General features: G+C 39.4%; 1 protein-coding gene across 1 annotated transcript; it reads left to right on the top strand.

Moving 5' to 3' along the window:
• The first annotated feature begins 1,218 nt into the window (after positions 1-1,218).
• LOC124267752 lies at positions 1,219-7,825 on the top strand. The gene is made up of 5 exons (XM_046702742.1): positions 1,219-1,260; positions 4,660-4,724; positions 5,149-5,232; positions 6,628-6,753; positions 7,384-7,825. Exons 1-5 carry the CDS (start codon positions 1,219-1,221, stop codon positions 7,823-7,825), a joined length of 759 nt encoding a protein of 252 aa, XP_046558698.1.
• Positions 7,826-21,171: the final 13,346 nt, after the last annotated feature.

The following is a 21,171-nucleotide window of genomic DNA, read 5'->3' as shown; positions in this document are numbered from 1 at the left end:
GGTAATTCCTTGTCCATGACAGTGGTTTTACAAATTCGATGATTATATTTTTTTCTTGATGGTGTATGTGTAATAGAGGGTTCATTTCCAGGTTCATTATTTTCTTTGAATAATATACCTTGGTTATTGATTCCATCCTGGAAAATTCAATGTAGATGATCTAGTTCTACAACTGGTAGGGGAATCCTACACCTAGGATATATTTTTACAACCCAGAAACGTTTATGGAGGAAGAATATCTCTATCTAACTCTTAACAATAAAGGTGATAGATCTACTTAAGGTATGGCAAGATGTATTTGGTTATTTGGAAAGCTTGGAAATTCTGGTTTTCCATCACGGAGTGCCAGACTTAAAGTGTGTCTGGCACCAAATCTTTGGAGGTGTTTCCATGGTAACCATGCTATTTTAGAAATAACACCACTACTACTTATTAATGGATCAGTCTTTAGTATGAATAGATATTTTATCATTTTGAGAATGTGTTGTTCCAAACACTTCCATCGGTCCATGTTGGAGGTCAACGTCACAGTTTTATCTCGCATCATTTAAAACTGCAGATTGCATCATGTGTCCATCATGATGCGCTTTGTTATCATCAGAATCATCACAGATACTGCTTCCTTCAAAACTATAGTTCAGGACTGACTGACTGAATGAGTTTGGTTTTACACCCAGCGTTTAGCAATATTCCAGCAACATCACGGCGGGGGACACCAGAAATGGGCTTCACACAATGTGCCCATGTGGGGATTCAACCCGGGTCTTGATGGCGAGCCAACGCTTTAACCATTAGGCCACCCACACGCCCTATAGTTCAGGATGGTAAATGTGAAGACACATGGGATTTTAAAGCGTTTTCATGGTTACCATGCATTTTCAACAGTATCTCAGAAATGCAGTATGTCATGCCATAATATCTAAATATTGCTTTTGAGGATGTTTACAGGTGTTGATATTATTCTGTACTGCATCATTAATACATGTGAATAAACATCTGCATGGTCAGAGGTCAAAGAGATGCAGTAGTTTGTGAAAAGCTCTTTGGGTTGTTTTTCAATTGCATTAAAGTTACTTGTAAGGCTGAAGCTATGTGTGCTTGTGTTACAGCACCAGCAGGAGTTGACAGAGAGCAGCAGGCGGGACAAGGAGGCTCTCAAGAGGGTATGTACTTACACACCGTCGTCCAGAACAGTTTGTGGGTGGGAGTCAGGCATGGATGGTAAGGCTGTCTGATTCATTAGTGCAGGCTCTCAAGAGGGTAAGTACTTGCGCTGTCATCAGAACAGTTTGTGGGAGGGTCAGGCATGGATGGTCTGTCAGTCTGATTCATTAGTGCAGGCTATCAAGAGGGTATGTACTTACGCTGTCATCAGAACAGTTTGTGGGAGGGTCAGGCATGGATGGTCTGTCAGTCTGATGATTCATTAGTGCAGGCTATCAAGAGGGTATGTACTTACACGCTGTCATCAGAACAGTTAGTGGGAGGGGTCAGGCATGGATGGTCAGTCAGTCTGATTCATTAGTGCAGGCTATCAAGAGGGTATGTACTTACACGCTGTCATCAGAACAGTTAGTGGGTGGGGTCAGGCATGGATGGTCAGGCCATCTGATTCATTAGTGCAGGCTCTCAAGAGGGTATGTACTTACATGCTGTCATCAGAACAGTTAGTGGGTGTAGTCAGGCATGGATGGTCAGTCCGTCTGATTGATTAGTGCAGGCTCTCAAGAGGGTATGTACTTACGCTGTCATCAGAACAGTTAGTGGGAGGGTCAGGCATGGATGGTCAGTCCGTCTGATTGATTAGTGCAGGCTATCAAGAGGGTATGTACTTTTACACGCTGTCATCAGAACAGTTAGTGAGAGGGTCAGGCATGGATGGTCTGTCAGTCTGATTCATTAGTGCAGGCTATCAAGAGGGTATGTACTTGCGCTGTCATCAGAACAGTTAGTGGGAGGGTCAGGCATGGATGGTCAGGCCATCTGATTCATTAGTGCAGGCTATCAAGAGGGTATGTACTTACATGCTGTCATCAGAACAGTTAGTGGGTGTAGTCAGGCATGGATGGTCAGTCCGTCTGATTGATTAGTGCAGGCTCTCAAGAGGGTATGTACTTACACGCTGTCATCAGAACAGTTAGTGGGTGTCGTCAGGTATGGATGGTCAGTCCGTCTGATTCATTAGTGCAGGCTCTCAAGAGGGTATGTACTTGCACGCTGTCATCAGAACAGTTAGTGGGAGGGTCAGGCATGGATGGTCAGTCCGTCTGATTCATTAGTGCAGGCTCTCAAGAGGGTATGTACTTACACGCTGTCATCAGAACAGTTAGTGGGTGGGGTCAGGCATGGATGGTCAGTCCGTCTGATTTATTAGTGCAGGCTCTCAAGAGGGTATGTACTCACATGCTGTCATCAGAACAGTTAGTGGGTGGGGTCAGGCATGGATGGTCAGTCCGTCTGAATTGTTAGTGTAGATGTACTACGGAAACCATTATGGAGAAACCAAACTATGAAGTATGTACTCACTTTATGTAGAAATAGCCTCACAAGTTCCAAACTAGACAGTCCCAATAAATTTTGAGTGCTAATTATGAGAACCTGGAACAGTTTTAATGCAACAAATCGAGAGTGAGTGGATTAATTTTGTTGTGGCAAGGGACTAATTCATGCAGCCAAGTGAATTAATCAGTTTGCACCGTCAAAATATTAACTGCACCATGTTATAAACAATCCTATCACTAGCAGTGTCATTGACAAAGAAGATTATGTATCAGCAATGTGAGACAGATATTCATAACTTCATTATCTACAGAAAAACTCACTTTACTTTATGTCTGAAAGCAGGTTTTGGTAGATTCTTGCTTTTAAACTGACATTTTCATTCATAAATTCAGTTAGTTTCTGCTTGGCAAATTGAGCTCCACTATTGAAAGTCATGTATTATGCAGTGTGATACAGTATTTTAACAATATGTCTTTTACAATTGCAGTTGCTTTCGACAAGTCACGATGATTTGGAGAGAACATATGATATTTTGAGGGTAATAAAATCTTCATTAATTTCTAGCGATGGTATTGGCTTGAATTTTGTATTGCAGCTTGTTGCAATAATGATTCTTGTATTGTAGAATGGTCTACAGTATATTGCATATGTTCTGTCATGTGTAGTTTGTTTCAGATTATTAAGAAAAATATCCATGGAACCTTCCCTCCTCATATTAGAGCGATATAATAACAGACACATTATATACGGAATGCTGGTCACGAATAGTTTCCCTATTTCATCGCTGGAATCATATGCTAAATTCTGAATTTGAAAATTTCAATTCGACTTGTTACTCATATAAAACCTGCCATTAGTGATACATGTGGTCTCACCTTAGGCAAGTGAGTTGTTCAAACTTGCCTTTGTTCACCCAGCAGAAAATGGGTACCCGGTTGGATAGTCATGTGACTATAACCTTCTAGCGCCTAACAGGCAGCTTGGGTTATCCGGGGTAATAATAATCTGATTCTGATAAAGCGCCACAATCTATCACTTGTTGTTTGGAGACTGTGCGCTATAGAAGATTACTTATTATTAGGATGAAAATCTGCATGAGTTTGAGATATGAAATATACAGATATTTTTCAAACACATTGTGATACATGTTAGCAGTAGGGCTGTAACGCTGTATCAAACTATGAATGGATTACAGTTGTTGAGTCTCCAATAGCAAATAATCGATGGTAGAAAGGAAAAACTATCGATAGTATGTGTGACTATTGATAGTTTCGTAATTGACTTGTGTTGATAAATGAGTAGCTCAAAATACAGGAAGTACCAGATTCGTTCACTTTGATTTAGAGTTATCTGTCCCTGTTACCTCTTAAGCATGGAGACAAACACGGCATGCGACTCTGAGTTTGAACTTATGAATAACAATAAGTTTATGTTGTAACTGTTTACTTGATCTGGGTTCCAAGACCTAAAACTACTTCAACTTGTTTTATTTCATATAAGCTATGCATTCATTTGGGAAATTACTTCAAATGAGACAATTCAGGGTGAATTTGTTTTTATTGCAATAGTATTGCAATAGTTGGTGACAATAGTATGTTGCAATAGACTATCACTATCGCAATAGTTGTTTCCCCCTCAAAAGTCACTCCTGGTAATTATGATATAATAGCGTGCACCATTGATGCTTTCTATTCACTTCACTGAAGTTATTCATGTGTACAATATATCAAATAATACAGATAAATACTAGACATTGAGGCTAAAAGATGCTAAATCATTATGATAACAGATCACTTGAGACAGTATTCTTTGTCTGGCAGACTCACTTGTCCATACCAACACCTGATTGTAATTTTATGATATATTTTTGCCATGCTTGTATATCTTGACTTGGTTGACTCGTCATCGTGTCCCAATTGCGTAGATCAATGCTCTTGATGTTGATCACTGGGTTGTCTGGTCCAGACTGGATTATTTACAGATCGCCACCATATAGCTGGAATAATGCTTGTATATCTCTTGTAATGCATGAAGCACAACTACAATTTCGGCCATTATTTGAACCGTTTGTTAGGTTATCATGTCACAAAAGATGGCCTTTATTATGTTTATAGCCTATGATGATTGTGGTGGTAACTAGTCACTTACATCTTTCAGGGGCGTTTGGGGGACAGTGATAGGAAGCTACAGCTGTCCCGCCAAGAGGTGGCAGATCGTGATAAGTAAGTGGTGTTACCTGACGATATGTGAACTGTTTGATGGAAATTAAGGAATACCCGATTCTTTACTGACTCACAATCTGTCATGGCACATTTCACACTGGCACAGTACATTTAAGTTAAATCAATGTGAACATGGCAGTAATGTTTGAAATACTTCTGCATTTCAATCTTAAAGATCTAGGTTAGAATTGGTCTTCAGCAACCCATGCTTGTTGTAAGAGGTGACTGACAGGATCGGGTGGTCAGGCTCGCTGACTTGGTGGATGCATGTCATCGGTTCCCAATTGAGTAGTCAATGCTTATGTTGTGAATCACTGGATGGTCTGGTCCAGACTCGATTATTTACAGACTGCTGTCATAAAGCTGCAGTATTGCGTTAAACAAGAAACGATAAAAACTTATGCTGACTCTGTGTGAATTTCAGGACTATTTCCAAGTTGGAGCTTCACAGCAAACAGCTTGCGAGGGAGAATGAGAACTTGAAACACAAGGCAGCAATTGCACTAAGGTTAGTGATGTTCACCTCTATGTGTATAGTGAGGATGGCTGGCTGGCTGGCTGGCTGGATCGATGGAATGGATGGATGGAAGATCGATAGATGGATGAAGAAAGATGATAGATGGAAGATGGATGTATGGATGGATGAAGAAAGATGATGGATGAAAGATGGATGGATGGAATGAAGGATGGATGGATGGATGGAAGATGATGGATGGAAGATGGATGGATGGATGAAGAAAGATGATGGATGGAAGAAAGAAAGATGATGGGTGGAAGATGGATGGATGGGATGGATGGATGGATGGACGATGATGGATGGAATGGATGGATGGAAGAAAGAAAGATGATAGATGAAGATGGATGGATGGAATGGATGAATGATGGATGGATGGAAGAAAGAAGATGGATGGATGGAAGATGGGTGGATGGATGGATGGATACAATGATTGATGGAATGAATGAATGGATGTAATGATAGATGGAAGATGGATGGAATGGATGGAAGAAAGATTATGGATGGATGTAATGGATAGATGGATTGAAGATGATGGATGGATGAAGAAAGATGATGGATGGATGGATGGAAGAAAGAAAGATGGATGGATGGATGGAATGCATGGATGGATCGAATGAATGGATAGATGAAAGAAAGAAGAAAGATGATGGATGGATGGATGGAAGAAGGATGGAGGGAGAAAGGGCGGGGATAAACATTTTTGATTGAAAGGAATTTTCAAATTTCTATTTCTTCTTGGGATTAGGCATAACCTGAAGTGTTGTGAAGTTTGAAGGTTAAATTTCTGCATGTTTGATTATAGTATTCCATTAGAGACAATAAGAACATATGAAAAATTGTGACCCTTTTACACCACAGTATACAATGATAGCTATACCTTTACTGCAACCCACCCACCTACCAAGCTTTATTATCTTGCCTCTCACATAAATGTTGTTTTCTGATTGATTGGCTGGCTCTTCTATTATTTTCTGATGTACCCCTTTACAAAGCAAGTAACATTTTCTATATACCCTGCTGGGAATGCCAAACTCATTCGGTACTGTAGTAGTAATTCTTTATCATGAATAACATTGAATCACTTATGATGTAATGATGTTTTGCGAATGCAAATCGATGGAAGGGAGATAACTCTAAATTTGTTTTTCTTGTCCTCCATACTATGATCTGATACCTGTGCTTCAATCAGTTTAAAATTACCATTGAGGTGTTCAGTGAGATAAATTGTTCACTGGTCCCTCGGGGCCCATGGGTTGATGTACCATTGATGTTTCTTTATGTTCCCCTTGCCCTCCCTGGGCTCAGGGAACATAAACATCATGGTACATCAGCCCATGTCCCCTAGAGACCAGTGAACAACTTATAATATAGCATTTCTGTTCACAGTATGGCTTCAGCAAAGACCAGTTATGAAGACTCATATGGATATAGCGAAAGCCATCGCTCAGCGGAACCAAATCAAGGGGAGATAATCAATGGGAGGACTTCAGCTCCGTATATGTCCATGGAAAGGTACTTTAACATTGTGATATGGGCAACCCTCATTTCAGTATCAAGATGTGTCTCTAAATATTGTGGAAATCTGATTTAGGTGTTGAATTAATTCAGTATCTTTAAACATGATGGCCTCTTGAACATGTGTATTTTTCATTCCAACTACAAAACAGTTTTTCACATGCTCAGTCATTGCTACTCACATAAATGCCTTGTATTTGGACTGATTCTTACCTGTAGATACTTGGTCCCTGAAGGGCACATTCAGTTACTTTGCAAGTCCTGTGTACTGGTGTCAGTTATCTGTGCATACTTGGTCCCTGACGTTCACGTTAAACTGGGGTGGTGAGTTAGCCTTGTAATTAAAGCATTCGCTCGTCACGCCAAAGATCCGGGGTTTCGATACCCACATGGGTACAATGTGTGAAGCCCAGTTCAGGTGTCCCCCACGTGACAATGCCCATTAAACATGTCAAACGACTTTGCAAGTCCTGTACACTGGTGTCAGCATTCTGGGATCTCTTCACCGATTTGGAAATTAGAGGTTGCATCATCACTAAATTCAGGGTCAATAACAACTGTTATAATCTTTTAGTCAGTCACCAAGGCAAGTACACTGTCTATTAATGCTGTTACTTGTATCAGCAGATTATATGTGAGCGAACCGGGGGGTCACCGAAGAGTCGAATCATCTCCAGAGTCAGATGTTGACAGTGACAGCGGCCCCTCACCGCTACTGAAGGCTGAGAGGGAACTACGCAGACTTCAGACAGACTCCACCAGCAGTTTCAGGGAAGGCTTTCAGCCTAAACTCCAGAAGAAATTTTACGGCAGTGAAGTGGCCTATCCAGGTCGGTACAGAGAGGCTGCCTCCAGCTCAAAGCTTGATTCGTCACGATCTAAACCAAAAAATACCTCGCCAGGAAAGTCATCAAACTCACCCAAACCCAAAAATCAGAGTCGGAACATGTCTCGGTCAGATACTCAAATCAATTCGGTAGGAACTCACAATGGCATCCTGTTCCCAAGCCGAACCAAACTGAAACTGCAGCCGAAGGAACAGTCCACTCCAACGAGTTTGACGCGTTAGTCTGAACAACTTGACCAATGGTCATGAGAGCAACCAGAAGAGCACCAAAGACAAATTGTCACGAGCAAAGTCAGAGCAGGCGGTTCCTGCTGCTGTGGAGGCAATGTCCAGAAGCAACCTAGGTGAGTTAGACAAACATGGTGGGAGACACAGCCCGTAGGGTTTGGTTTGGTTTGGTTTGGTTGGTTGGTTTTTGGTTTTTTTAGCACTGGACTCAGCAATATTCCAGCTATATGGCAACAATCTGTGAATAATCGAGTCTGGACCAGACAATCCAGTGATCAACATCGTGAGCATCGTTCTACGCTTAACGTAATGAGGGCGGTGGGATAGCCTTATGGTTAAAGCATTTGCTCGTCAGTCTGAACACCTGGGTTTGATTTCCACCATTGGCTACAATGTGTGAAGCCCATTTCTGGTGTACCCCACCGTGATATTGGTGGAATATTGCTAAAAGCGGCGTAAACCCAAACTCACTCACTTCACATAATGTTCAAGATTCTTTTACATAGATGTCAATGTTTTAAGGGCAGGTTGGTGGGTGCATGTCTCTCTGAGTCTGTGTGGAAAGGTGTGCTTGTTCTAGTCCAGACTACTGGCAGTTCTGTAGTGCAAGACGGGGCGGTGGGGTAGCCTAGTGGTTAAAGCGTTGGCTCGTCATGCCGAAGACCCGGGTTCGAATCCCCACATGGGTAAAATGTGTGAAGCCCATTTTTTGGTGTCCCTCACCGTGATCTTGGTGGAATATTGCTAAAAGTGGCGTAAAACCAAACTCAGTCAGTCAGTCAGTCAGTAGTGCAAGACTACTGGCAGTTCTGTAGTGCAAGACACTCACATAGTTTACTGTTTCTGACCCCACCACTGCCAGGCAAGGTAACAACAAGTTCCATATTTCAAACCCATGAAGGTCCAGGATAGAATTGGTCTTCAGCAACCTGTGCTTTTCGTAAGAGGCGACTAATGGGATCGGGTGGACGGACTTGCTGACTTGGTTGACACATGTCATGGTATCCCAATTGAGTAGACTGATGATCATGCTGTTGATCACTGGGTTGTCTTGATTATTTATAAACCGCAATCATAGAGATGGAATATTACTGGGTTCAACATAAAACAAACAAACACGCAATAAAAACAAAAACATCTTTCAACATCTGTTGGTATGAAGTGGCTGGCAGACTGACCATCTGGTCTCTGGACAGAACCTCTGTCCACTACACTGGAGTGGCAGTGCAGAGAAACATGAAATATTGGCAGATTTCCTGAAGCTTAAAGCGTTCATTCGTCACCCCGAAGACCCGGGTTGTATTCCCCACATGGGTACAATATGTGAAACCCAATTCTGTTGTCCCCCGTAATGATATAGCTGGAATATTGCTAAAAGTGGCGTAAAACTAAACTCACTCACTCACTCACTCACTCACTGAAGCTTAGAAACTGTACCTGTATGACCAAGAAACTGATATGCATATTTGACCTAGTGGTTTAAGCGTTGGCTCATCACGCCAAAGACCCGGGTTCGATTCCCCATGTGGGTACAATGTGTGAAGCTCATTTCTGGTATCCCCTGCAGGGATTCACTCACTCACTCACAATATTTGAAATGCTGAATGAATCTTTTCAATTTTTCACAGGAGGCAAGTCTGTAGAGAGCACCCTGGAAAAGGTTCGATCAGGCAATTACGTGTCTCGACCACAGTGGGAGGATATAGACACATCCATGGCACGACCAGCCAAATCTCAGACGTCTCCCAGACAGAACATGGTAGTAAAACTTCTTCTCAGTTGTCTTGTGGGTTTTTTGTTAGACCTTTCGCTCTGATAAGATGCTTGCAGATCTTGCAAACCCTCTGTTATGGCATTTCATGTAAAAGGTTTTTCATCACAGCTATTAGACATGTTGGCAGTAAAGAGGACATCTGTTTGAATTGTAAAAGATCATATTGTGATTGACAGCTAAAACAGGTATTTATGGCTAGCCAGTCATAAAGGTAGTATTTTTAGAATTATACACTCACTCAACCTTACACTCACCTTACTCAAGTTGGGTAGCCTAGGGGTTAAAGCATTTGCTCATCAAGCTGAAGACCCGGGCTCGATTCCCCACATGAGTACAATGTGTGAATCTCATTTCTGGTGTCCCCCGCGGTAATATTGGTGGAATATTGCTAAAAGCGGTGTAAAACCACTCACTCACTCACTCCCTCACTCAGCGTTAATACTGTTATTGTTTTATCCTTCACTTGCCTGGTGTTTCAGACTCGAGAGGAGCGACTGAGAGAACGGCTTCAGGCTGTTGACAAACTAGAACGACACTACGATGATTTGCAAGCTGAGAAAAGAAAGGTACTGTACACTGTTTAACATTTTCCAGTTTTCCCCACATAGCAAAAAATCATTCTTGTAGCTGGGGAACCAGTCTTCAATTTGCTGTGCACACATTGTAAAATGGAACCTGAATTCAGTGAAATTTTGCTAATATAAATCTTATAATTTGCATGAAGGTGATTTTGGTGTATGTTTTCAGCTGGAGTCTGCGCTAATCAAAATTCCCAATTCACGGTCGTAACAGGAAAATGATTCAAGACCAGGTATGTAATTTTGGTAATGGTAATGTCTTTGCAAGAAGCATATGGCTTGTGTAATGATGTGAGCATGGAAAACATACTCAGGACCTTGTCAGTATTTGTTCTAGAGATGCCAACCACTCTGATTTTGGCAGAGTTTCCCTGATTTTCAAATACAAAATCTGCTCTTCGCTTTCTCTTTATGGTATACAATTTCGCAAGTCAGCGGTGATTTATTTGAGTGAACACTGGTAAAAGCTTTCAGAAGCTTAGCGTGTGATCCTTTGGGTGTCGATTGTGTATATTGTGTGTTATTGACGATGAAGTTTCTCAAAGTTTTCTGAATGCATGTCATAGGCTGTATGAAAGTGGGAAACAAACTGGCAGAGTCGACCATAGTCTCACCCCCAACTCACACCTTTGGTGCTCAGGCCTGGCTTTCAGCCAGTCATGACTCCGCGTTTCCCTTAGATTCAGGGTTGGCATCTCTGTTTGTTTCATATGTTTCATGGCAGACAACTCGATAACATTCAGAAGTAAAAGCAATGCCACTGTGACCTATGAGTCTGAATGTAGATGTTCCCTATGAAGATCTGGAGAGTGGAAGGTTGCGGGTTCGATCCCCACGCTGTCAAACCAAACGACGTTAAAATATGGTACTTTGTTGGTCCCCGCCTGGCTTTCGGCATTAATGGGTACAACAAGGACTGGTCGCCGGTTTGGAGTCAGTATAATGTGTCTGAGAGGGGAGTATTCATGCTTCACTGCGCGCATGGTATCTCAGTGGGCTAGCACTATAAAAACCAGCTTAAGTCTGGGCTAGTACAAAGCAGCTGCACATACACATAGACACGCATGCACGTTGTCATATGAGCGGAGATATTCTCAAGTACGACGTTAAACCCAATTTCACCTCACCTCCCTATGAAGATCTATATGAGAATTGGTCTTTAGCAAACCTGTGCTTATTGTAAGAGACAACAGAGGAAAAGGTGGTAAAACTTGCTGACTTGCTTGACACATGTCATCATATCCCAATTGTGTAGATCAGTGCTCGTGTGCTGTTGATTACTGGATTGTCGAGGTCAGAAAAGATTATTTACAGACATTGTCTCTCATTACAGATGGACCTGAAATTTTGAAATTATATCAAAAGCAAACATTTGGTTCATTTGACTTGGATTTTCTCTGTAATTGTCGACCCATGCTGACTTGTGTGTTTGGTTCCAGGGTGAGTTGGAAGGGAGACTGGACCAAGTGGACAAGGAGCTAGGATCGGTCAGAATGTCACTCAAGCGGTTCCAGGTTCTCAAGTCAACCATCTGATACTTGCCTCTCAACTTACTATGTCTTCCCATGTGATACATTCCTCTCAACTAGTTTACAGACGAATAAATGTGCTAGTTTGTGTATGATGACAACCTAGCTATTTAGAATATTAATCTATTTGTAGATCCTATATTAGCTAGTTTGAAATTCAGCATACAAGAAGTATGTGTGGCCAAGTTGATCCACTTTGTATATCTGTGATGGTGAAATGTCCAAACGTGATGTTGGTATTATCTTCTTGTTTGATTTCAAGACCGAATGAGAGAGAGTTAACCATGTTTTAAGCCGCATGAGCAACTTTGCAGCTATTCACGGCTATTTGAAGACTAATAATTTATTGGTTAGTTATCACTATGTATTGCATCCTCGATAATCTCCAGTGTATACGTTACGATCACTCTCCACTATACCCTGGTTGCATCCACGGCTTGGCCCGATGATTTTATTACCTCCCTTTGCTGGCTCTGCATTCTCAAAGTAGCCAATCAGCTAAGCCGCCATTACATACGAGCTTGCCAGTGTGAACAAAGATAGCGGTCGCAGTCGGGAAGGTTTGTTCGCAGTACCACTCAGAGTTTTGGAGAAATAATACAGACAAATTACAGATCTGAAACTTTAAAAACATATATATAAAAACTCCTCCTACCTCTTTCAGAGTATCTCTGCATCAATTGTATTGCCAAATTTAATCGGTTAGATAATTTAAGAAGCAAAGTGAGATTGTTGATTGGTTGGCTCAATTTCCCTTCATAGACACCTGGTTGGATAAAAACACAACAAAGGAGGTGTGTGTGTGTGTGTGTGTGCTTGCGTGTGTGTGTGTGTGTGAGTGTGAGTGAGAGAGTGTGGATGCATCCAGGGTATAGTGGAGAGTGATAGTAATGTATACCCTGGAGATTATCGAGGATGTATGTATTGGTGAGAGTGCAGAACTTGCTATTGACATAGCTTTGCAAGCTAATGTAAATCAAAGATGGAGAAAATCCATGATCAAACAAAAGTTTTCTTGGTGTAATATTTATTATGCATATCATGACAGGTTTTGTATGTTTTACACTATCACAACATGATTATACCATATACAGAGATGCCAACTCATATGATTTTATCGTATTCATTACAAAAAAAAAACACAAAGTATGTGACTACGATAGTAGCAAAAATGTATGTTTTTGAAAAAAATACATTAAATTATCAATAGCATATGTACCATACACAATAAATTGCAAACACATTTTATTCAGCATTAAGTAATATATGGACACTTACTACTGATTTAGGTGAGTACAATGTTAATCACAAGTTCTTAGAATATCTATGTATTCTGTATTAAATATGAAAATTCTTTGGAAAGGTTAATACTAAATTTTGCCCCAAAATACTAGTTTTTGCATCGGTTTTTGGCCAAAATACTATTTTGGCTAAATTATGGTTGGCATCTCTGCATATAGCTGTCGTTTTATATCTCTCATCCATACTTCATAAATATCAGTCTTTCTATATGTCTACAGACAAACTTTATTGATAGCAACTTCTTTAATACATGAGTGCAACATTTCGATAAGATTCTTTCACCGTTGTCAAGCAGGAATGTAACATGAAGTGCAGATGAAGTATATATCCTGAGTGTAACAAAGAAATAATGCCTTGAATTCATGAAGGGATATGGTTCAATTCAATGAATGAATCGTAACAGCCCTAGTTGTGTACCACAAAATATCTGCCAATTTACACTGTAGGACTTGCAGGATTCTGTACTTTTACATCTCTGTTTGGCTACAAATCATCAGCAGGATCAAATGTAGCATATAGTACAAGAACAAATATGTAGCAATTAGGTTCCTGACTCTGAGGGTGTGGGTTCGAATCCCAGATGGGATTCAACCCAACAAAAGTTAGGAATCTGTACTGTACTAAGAAAGTGTAATCCCAAATATAACATATGTTACATTTGAATAATTCCCAAGTGGCATCGTGTAATCAAAGATCAAATGTATTTAATTTCAAGACGTAATTTCTTCTTTTATCATTCTTTTCCTTATGCTTTTACTTTATTTCATTGAAACCAAATTCTTTGAATGGATTTCAGATTGAATACAAACTTACACAATTGTGTATTGTTTTGGGTACAGATGAGGGCAGCCATTTTGTTTTTCTAAAACCTGAACCGGTTTTGTTTTGAATGGGTCCTTGTTCTAAGTTCAAAGAAAGACTGATATTTGAGAAACCTATGAGATACATTTACTGCACCTAGCATGCTATGCTGTAAATGCTTGTATTGTATTGAAGTAAAGTATCTTGCCAAGAATCCAGCATGTAATATGAACAAATATGTAGCAATAATCTTACTGTAGCATTATTTATTTTCATGAAAAAGTCAATGTTTTTTAGCAACGGGTGAGATGCTGCATGGGTAATATTTGATAATATATTATTTGTCTTACCAGCATATAAGATGTGATGAGATACCACTATATAGGGTACATCTTGCATACAGAATCATAGGGCAGAATCTAACAGTACAAATATGTCGCAATGTACTAAAGCATTATTCTACTTTCCTGACAAGTAATCAGATGTAGGTTTGATACTGAAACGGTCCTCTTTTCATCAATTTCTGCAGTGGGTTATATTTGTATCATTTTTAAAATATTTTTTTAAAAACAGATTTGAATATTATACAGTGAGAAAACTTGCACCAACATGTGAATAATAATTGCCACCACCTGTTCCAGTTAATCAAAAATATATATAGTAAATGAACTGTTACCCAAATATTGATCAAATTACTATGTATTTAATGATGTCATTTAGATGCCATGCCAAATATCCTTCTGTATTGACATCTGGTTCTCTCTTTCGTATCTGTATACATTGACATGGTTGTTGCTGAATTCTTGTCCGTCCTGATTCTGTTAATTTGTAACAGATGCTTTTTTTGTGTAAAGATGGACGTTACTTCGAACACAGAATTGTTAATGCAGATGACTTTGTGTTGTTGTAAATGCTACTGACAGCATTCCACAAGTTGTCTCCTCATTATACACGATGCTCATCTGGGGCGGTGGGGTGGCCTAGTGGTTAAAGCGTTCGCTCATCACAACGAATACCCGGGTTCGATTCCCCACATGGGTACAGTGTGTGAAGCCCAATTCTGGTGTTCCCCTCCGTGATATTGCTGGAATAATGCTTAAACCGGTGTAAATCTAAATTCACTCACTCACTTACCTGGACCCTAACTGATCCATGCCTCTCACTCCAACAACCTCCGAAACTGGTATAGTAATTGGTGCATTTTAACATAAGAGTTGTATGTCCTGGGTAATGTTTGTACCTCTCTGCATCTCTGTGGTAGTGTGTTTGACAACCTGCAGTCAGTGGCGAGAGATTGTAGGTCATGCCCTATGTTCGCTAGTCTGGTTTGTGTAACTATCCTGTTTTTATTTATGTTTTGTACATGAATGGAGCCTTTTCATCAACACAACCCTTTAAATCTCCTCCACCTAAAATGCCTGTTTTATCAATACCTTCTGCAGTTAAGGCCTAGTTATCTGATAACTGATTATTACTGATTGCAACCACTGATTTTGGATTTCAACCCTGTTCAAAGTTAAAGCAAACTGAAATTGTCTTGTGAAAATCTTGCCTATGAGGTATTTATCGATTGTCAGCAAGTCAGTTTCTTTCTTTACCAATCTGGATCCAGGTAGAGAGATTTCTGGATTTTTAACGTCATACAATGCTGTTGCAAATTTCAGTATTGTAGAACCCTACTTATCCTAGTGTGATTTATCTAAAGAATTGTAACTACAAATTTGTAGGCAAGTTTTGTGACACTAGTGAATTTGTTTGTTAAGTCTATGTAACACCTTTCTGTCTTTGATATGCTTTTTGTGAAAAAAAACAACTTTTGCATACAATATCTGCGTCAGTTTTACTACTTCTTTAAGTTTTGTTCAGAATAGCAGGTGAAATAGTAGTGTAACATCAGCAAAACTGAGTAATAATGAGAGAATTGTGATAATATCTACTCTCAAAATATTTCCCTTCGATTAACTTTATAGGTTACAAAATTGGTCAGACTGCAGGCAAGTAGAAACATATCCCTTCCCATATCCTTTCTTAGACATCCCATTGTTTTGTTTTTTGTCCAGGGGCGGTGGGATAGCCTAGTGGTTACAGCGTTGGCTCGTCACGCCGAAGGCCCGTGTTCGATTCCCCACATGGGCACAATGTGTTAAGTCCATTTCTGGTGTCCCCCGCCGTGATATTGCTGGAATATTGCTAAAAGCGACGTAAAACTAAACTCAGTCAGTCAGTCAGTGTTTTTTGTCCATTTGATTGATGCTCCGGCAGTGGATCTCTGGGTTGTCTGGCACAGACTCGATTATTTACAAACCATCGCAATACAGCTGGAATATTGCTGAGTGTGGAATTAAACAACAAATGGACGATATTTACTTTTGTCATAGTTACAGAAGTGAGTTTAGTACTCTTCCCCCTCGTGTTTAATGGTGTTGTGTTGCTGGGAAGGTTCTACTGATTGTCAGCCATGAATGGCTTGACTCCAGTAAGTCTGTGATATCTGTTTTGTTATGTTTATATTGTCTTATTCTAGTTTGTTATTTTATCATTTATATGTGTATTCCAAGAGTAGCCAGCAGCTGGGTTGTGGTGACTAGGAATGTGTCCTCATGGTGCTGCGTTACCATGGTTAAGTGTCATTACAAGTCTACTATTAAGTGCTGGCAGACTAGAAGTTATTCACAATTCTATTCAACACTGATCAACATGTTTTAAAAAATGTGTATGACATTCTGTATTTATTTCTATCCCATTCTTGATGTAGAGCATTTTAAACCAGATTGAAAATGGCATCACTGATTGACTAATCTAATTGATGTGTTTGAATAATGCATGTTAAATGATCATTGGTTTATGAATGACATTAGTCAACAGAGTAATACATAATAACATTTCTTCAATGATATTTTAAAGGAATATCTTGTTCTTGTCAGTAGGGTTGGCTAAAATGATTGATAACTGAAAATATCATTGAAAGAAAAAATATTAATGATTATCGATATGAAAATTATGCCGTCAATAATATCATACATAAACTTTTGTGATGGAGTAAACATTTCGTTTACTCACGCAATACACAAAGTTAGGTTTTTATTCATGTGCTGCATCTAAATTATGTGTGCAGATGGATGCTCATGCTGTTGATCACTGGATTGTCTGGTCCAGACTCGATTATTTACAGACCGCCACCATATAGCTGGAATATTGCTGAGTGCGGCATAAAAACTAAACTCACTCACTCTACATTATGTTCACGATGCTGTTTTGTAAGTAATCCATGTTGAATCAGACATTGTGATTTCAACAACAAATACTTTGATGTACTCCATGTTGGGTGTGCCATGGCTCTCACAAACAACAGAGTGTTAGGCACATCACATCAGGATAATGGTGCAGCCTTTTTTATTGACATTTGGAACTTGACACTTAACCTCGTTTTTGAGATGGAGAAATTAGATATGCTGTCTCTTCTACTGAGACTTTTGAAGCCTGGACACATTGGCTGTAAAGTAACTAACATGACCAATGTAGGGGCTTACGAATCTTCATAATGAGAAGCATTGTAGTGTAAGAACTGTGACTTAATGCAGATTAGCTACATTTCAGTTTCACGCCGAAGACCCGGGTTTGGATCCCCACATGGGTACAATGTGTGAAGCCCATTTCTGGTGTCCCCCGCCGTGATGTTGCTGGAATATTGCTAAAAGCGGCGAAAACCAAACTCAGTCAGTCAGTCAGTCCATTTCAGTTATTTGGTTTTAGAGCAGGCAACTGTCAACCGCAAATGATTAACTGTATGTTTTACCTCTATGCTTAAAACTATCCTGAATGACTTAGTTAGGATGATATATTTATATGGCGGTATTTCTATGCTGGAAAAGGATCTCCCAAGTAGTCGTGATCCCTAAATTTATTTGTTCAGTATATGCTAACTTATGGAAAACTTTCACTGCATAGCTGCTAGTGAGCATTATGTGGTATCATTAAGGGAAACTTACGGCTGTGATTAGTTTCTGATTTTGGACTTAGTAATGAGGGTATATTCAGGTTTTTGTTTGACACAAGATACATTTGTCGAAACATATTTGTTACTTTAGACCAAAGACACATCCACCCTTTAGAAGTTGTAGATTTAGGTTTTATATGGTAGTATGTTATATAGCATGATAGGACCTGTTGCCAAAGATTGAGCAGGATCCTAATTGTAGTTAACTTATCTTAGCATTCCTTGTCTAGGTTTGTCCAGGACAAATGTACTCATAGGAGAAGTAGCCAACTTGTAGAAGTCTGTAGATAGATGTGTTCTGTCATTCCAATATTTCACTCACAGTATTTTGGAGTTTTCTGTGTTGTCAAGACTGTAAGAATAGTCAGCTCATTAATTACCTCCCTTTATTTTAGATTTTCATGGTTATTTCCCTTTATTTCAGCTTTCATAAATTATCTGCCATTACAGTAGGTTTGAAACTGAGTCTTTTTCTCCAGCTGTTTGGAATCTTTCAGGAATAGAAGCATTGACTTTGATATTTTTTATGAGTATACCTTTGTTTTTTTAACATTACCAGTATTATTACAAGTATTCAGTATTAATTGTCAAGCACTACAATGGTGGGGTAAGCTGCACTGCCCATTGACATTGTGTTAATTATTTCTAGCCCACACGTAGAGATAATTGCACGCTAATTGCTATTATGCACTTTGCTGTAATAGTTTAATGACTTTTTCATGGCCTTGTGATATTATATGGGGTTTTATGACATCCTCTACTCAGACCAGATCAAACTGGAGCCCTTAATTTGCTTATGCAAGATCAAAGTTTGTATATCCGCCCTTGGGTTAGTTAGTTCCAATATATTTTGCTGTAGTACATGAACTATGGACAGACACGTTGATATGGGTAGGTCTGCCTTGTATTCTAGTGCAGTCTTATGGACTTGTATATTTGTGGAAATTCTCACGTTACATGTGATAGGACTTCAGGCTTTCCTGCATTTGAAACTGTCTGTGAGTGTAGGCATTAAACTTATATTTTAGTGCAAGAAATAGTTCTCTTTTTAAAATATGTTCATCTACAAAACAAAACTGCCAGAATCCAAATGGAGCCTGAGCAATGCATAATTTTAAAGCTTGAAGTGATGCTGGTCTTGGAGTTACCTCTTTGGTGGAACCCCCGAGCTCTGATAAGATCATGACATTCCTAAACACAGAATCAGATCACATGATCACAAGTTCCGGGAGTGTCTAAGGGAAGCAACTCTTCCCAGCGAATTGCGGCACCTTGGATCTCTGGGCCAGTTGTTCCCTCTGTAATTAGAACAATATGTAAGTAGGGATTTGTGATGTGCGGTATTCAGGCTGTGTGTATGTATAGGTACCAGTGCTGAATTGGAAAAGAAATGAACAGTGTAAAATAACTGAATAAACAGTACTTCTATAATATCCAACTTGTTCCGTCTCTTTTGCTTCTAAAGGATCAAGGGTGGAGGGCTAGCCAAACAGGTAACGTGTTCGCCCGTCAAAGACCCGGGCTCAATTTCCCACGGGTACAATGTGTGAAGTTCATTTCTGCTGTCTCGAGCTTGATATGGCTGGAATATTGCTAAAAGCTGCGTAAAACCCAACTCACTCTCTCTCTTAAAGGTCACATAAACCCTAGGGGGTACAAATACATAAATCACTAACTGGCATCGTTATAAATGAAACCCCGTCATTAAAACTACTCATTTCGACCTTTAATTGACTTTAATCGACCTTTTGACAACAGTGCACAATTCTCACCCGCGAACGAAATTTCAACCAATCAGAGCGGCGCGCCTCTGTGACGTCATATGAGGAATAGCTTTGAGAGCCGATGCAGAATTCATCTACATTTTAGGGGTAAATTATCGTGTTTACAGGCTTGTATAAACCTGAAATCGTGACAATTGTTGTGGAAAATGAAAGCTATATGTTCTCACAATCTACTGTCATTTAATTTTGTCTCCTGCTTTGCCTAGTTTCCGAGTTACAACTTGTTTTCATAGACGATTCAGTCAAAATCGATTGGTATGGTTAGGCCCTATTTGTATAATGACTGATCCAAATTGATCCCATTTCTGTGTTGTTTTACCTCGATATTTAATCATGTCATGTAAAAATCTGTTTGTATTCTCAAAACAGTGTCGGCCCATAAGTTTTCACATGCAATACAGCAATTAATACTCCCTCGTTGTAACCCGTGTTAGGTGGTATAAACCTACACATGTTATTTGTCATCATTCACTTGATGGTCAGTTAATGAACTTATAACAGGTATAATTAGTGGTAACACACTTAGATTACCCGACAAAGGTTCCCATTTGGCATTTCTTGTCTCTGGAGTAAATATTCAACATTATAAACATCGATCAAAGGATTAACCGATAACACGCTGATTGATTAATTACTTTTATCTTACACAGCGGAATTGTCAAAAGGTAGTGTTTATGTATGTAGATTTACTAATCTATACTGAATACACTCTGTCGTGTCGGTGTCTGCGTAAAAACAACGTCCTTCTTTCAAAGGATTAACCGGCAATACATTGATTGATTGCCCACTATTGGCTAACTAAATTACTGTTTTTAAAGAAAGGCGGACATTATGCAATTAGTTGCCAGGTGTGCTATCTTGGGTGACCAATGAGACTATACACCAATACCTGAAAAGAGTTATCACTTTTTCGTATATTAAACTGTTAAAAGACAAATCATTTGGAACAGTTTTGTGGATATTGATGGATACATTCCTCGAACAAGGTAATGGCCTGATATTGTTCCTATAACTTTAATCTGTTTTAATTTTAATATTTGCATTTTGTTTTTATTCATTTGTCGTAGCATTCAACAGAATCATTGTTTTCGCCGTGAAGTGTAATGAGACAGACAACATGCACTAGGGTGTGTGTGCGAATTATGATTCACATTGGCAAACTATAAAATGTCTAGATATTACAGTTCTGTTATAAATTCACTATAAGTATCAGCAGATCGTCTGCTTTTTATTTAGTTTCAAAATGCATACAAGTATGATAATAAACTAATTAGGATTATAAGACCAAATATAAAGACGCACATTGACTAGTATCTACATACTGGTGAGTGGACATTAGCCATGGGAATGTAGAAGGAATTTGTCGCGCAGTATTGTGACTTCGACCCCCACCTCGCTTCCGTGGAAGAAATCATTATGTTATAAGTTGTGTCATGCAAAATCCGTTGGGTTATGATTCCAATACATATTTAACCACGAGTAGAAAGTAGTTTTGATTTTCTAACTTGATGAAAACAAACTATAATCTCATTAATTCTAACAGATTTTTTTATTTTTAAAAATGGCGGCGCCCTT

This window comes from Haliotis rubra, unplaced genomic scaffold (assembly GCF_003918875.1).
Source record: "Haliotis rubra isolate DU_JTF1 unplaced genomic scaffold, ASM391887v1 Scf1335, whole genome shotgun sequence".
In the NCBI taxonomy this organism is placed as follows: Eukaryota; Metazoa; Mollusca; class Gastropoda; order Lepetellida; family Haliotidae; genus Haliotis; species Haliotis rubra.
This window is presented reverse-complemented; position numbering and strand designations above follow the sequence as displayed.

Excerpts from the sequence above, each read along its gene's own strand:
- LOC124267752 (XM_046702742.1), top strand. The coding sequence starts at position 1,219 with ATGGTAAGGCTGTCTGATTCATTAGTGCAGGCTCTCAAGAGG. Across the intron at positions 1,261-4,659 it reads TAGTGCAGGCTCTCAAGAGG|GGGCGTTTGGGGGACAGTGA; the intron begins GTAAGTACTTGC and ends TACATCTTTCAG. Across the intron at positions 5,233-6,627 it reads AAGGCAGCAATTGCACTAAG|TATGGCTTCAGCAAAGACCA; the intron begins GTTAGTGATGTT and ends TTCTGTTCACAG.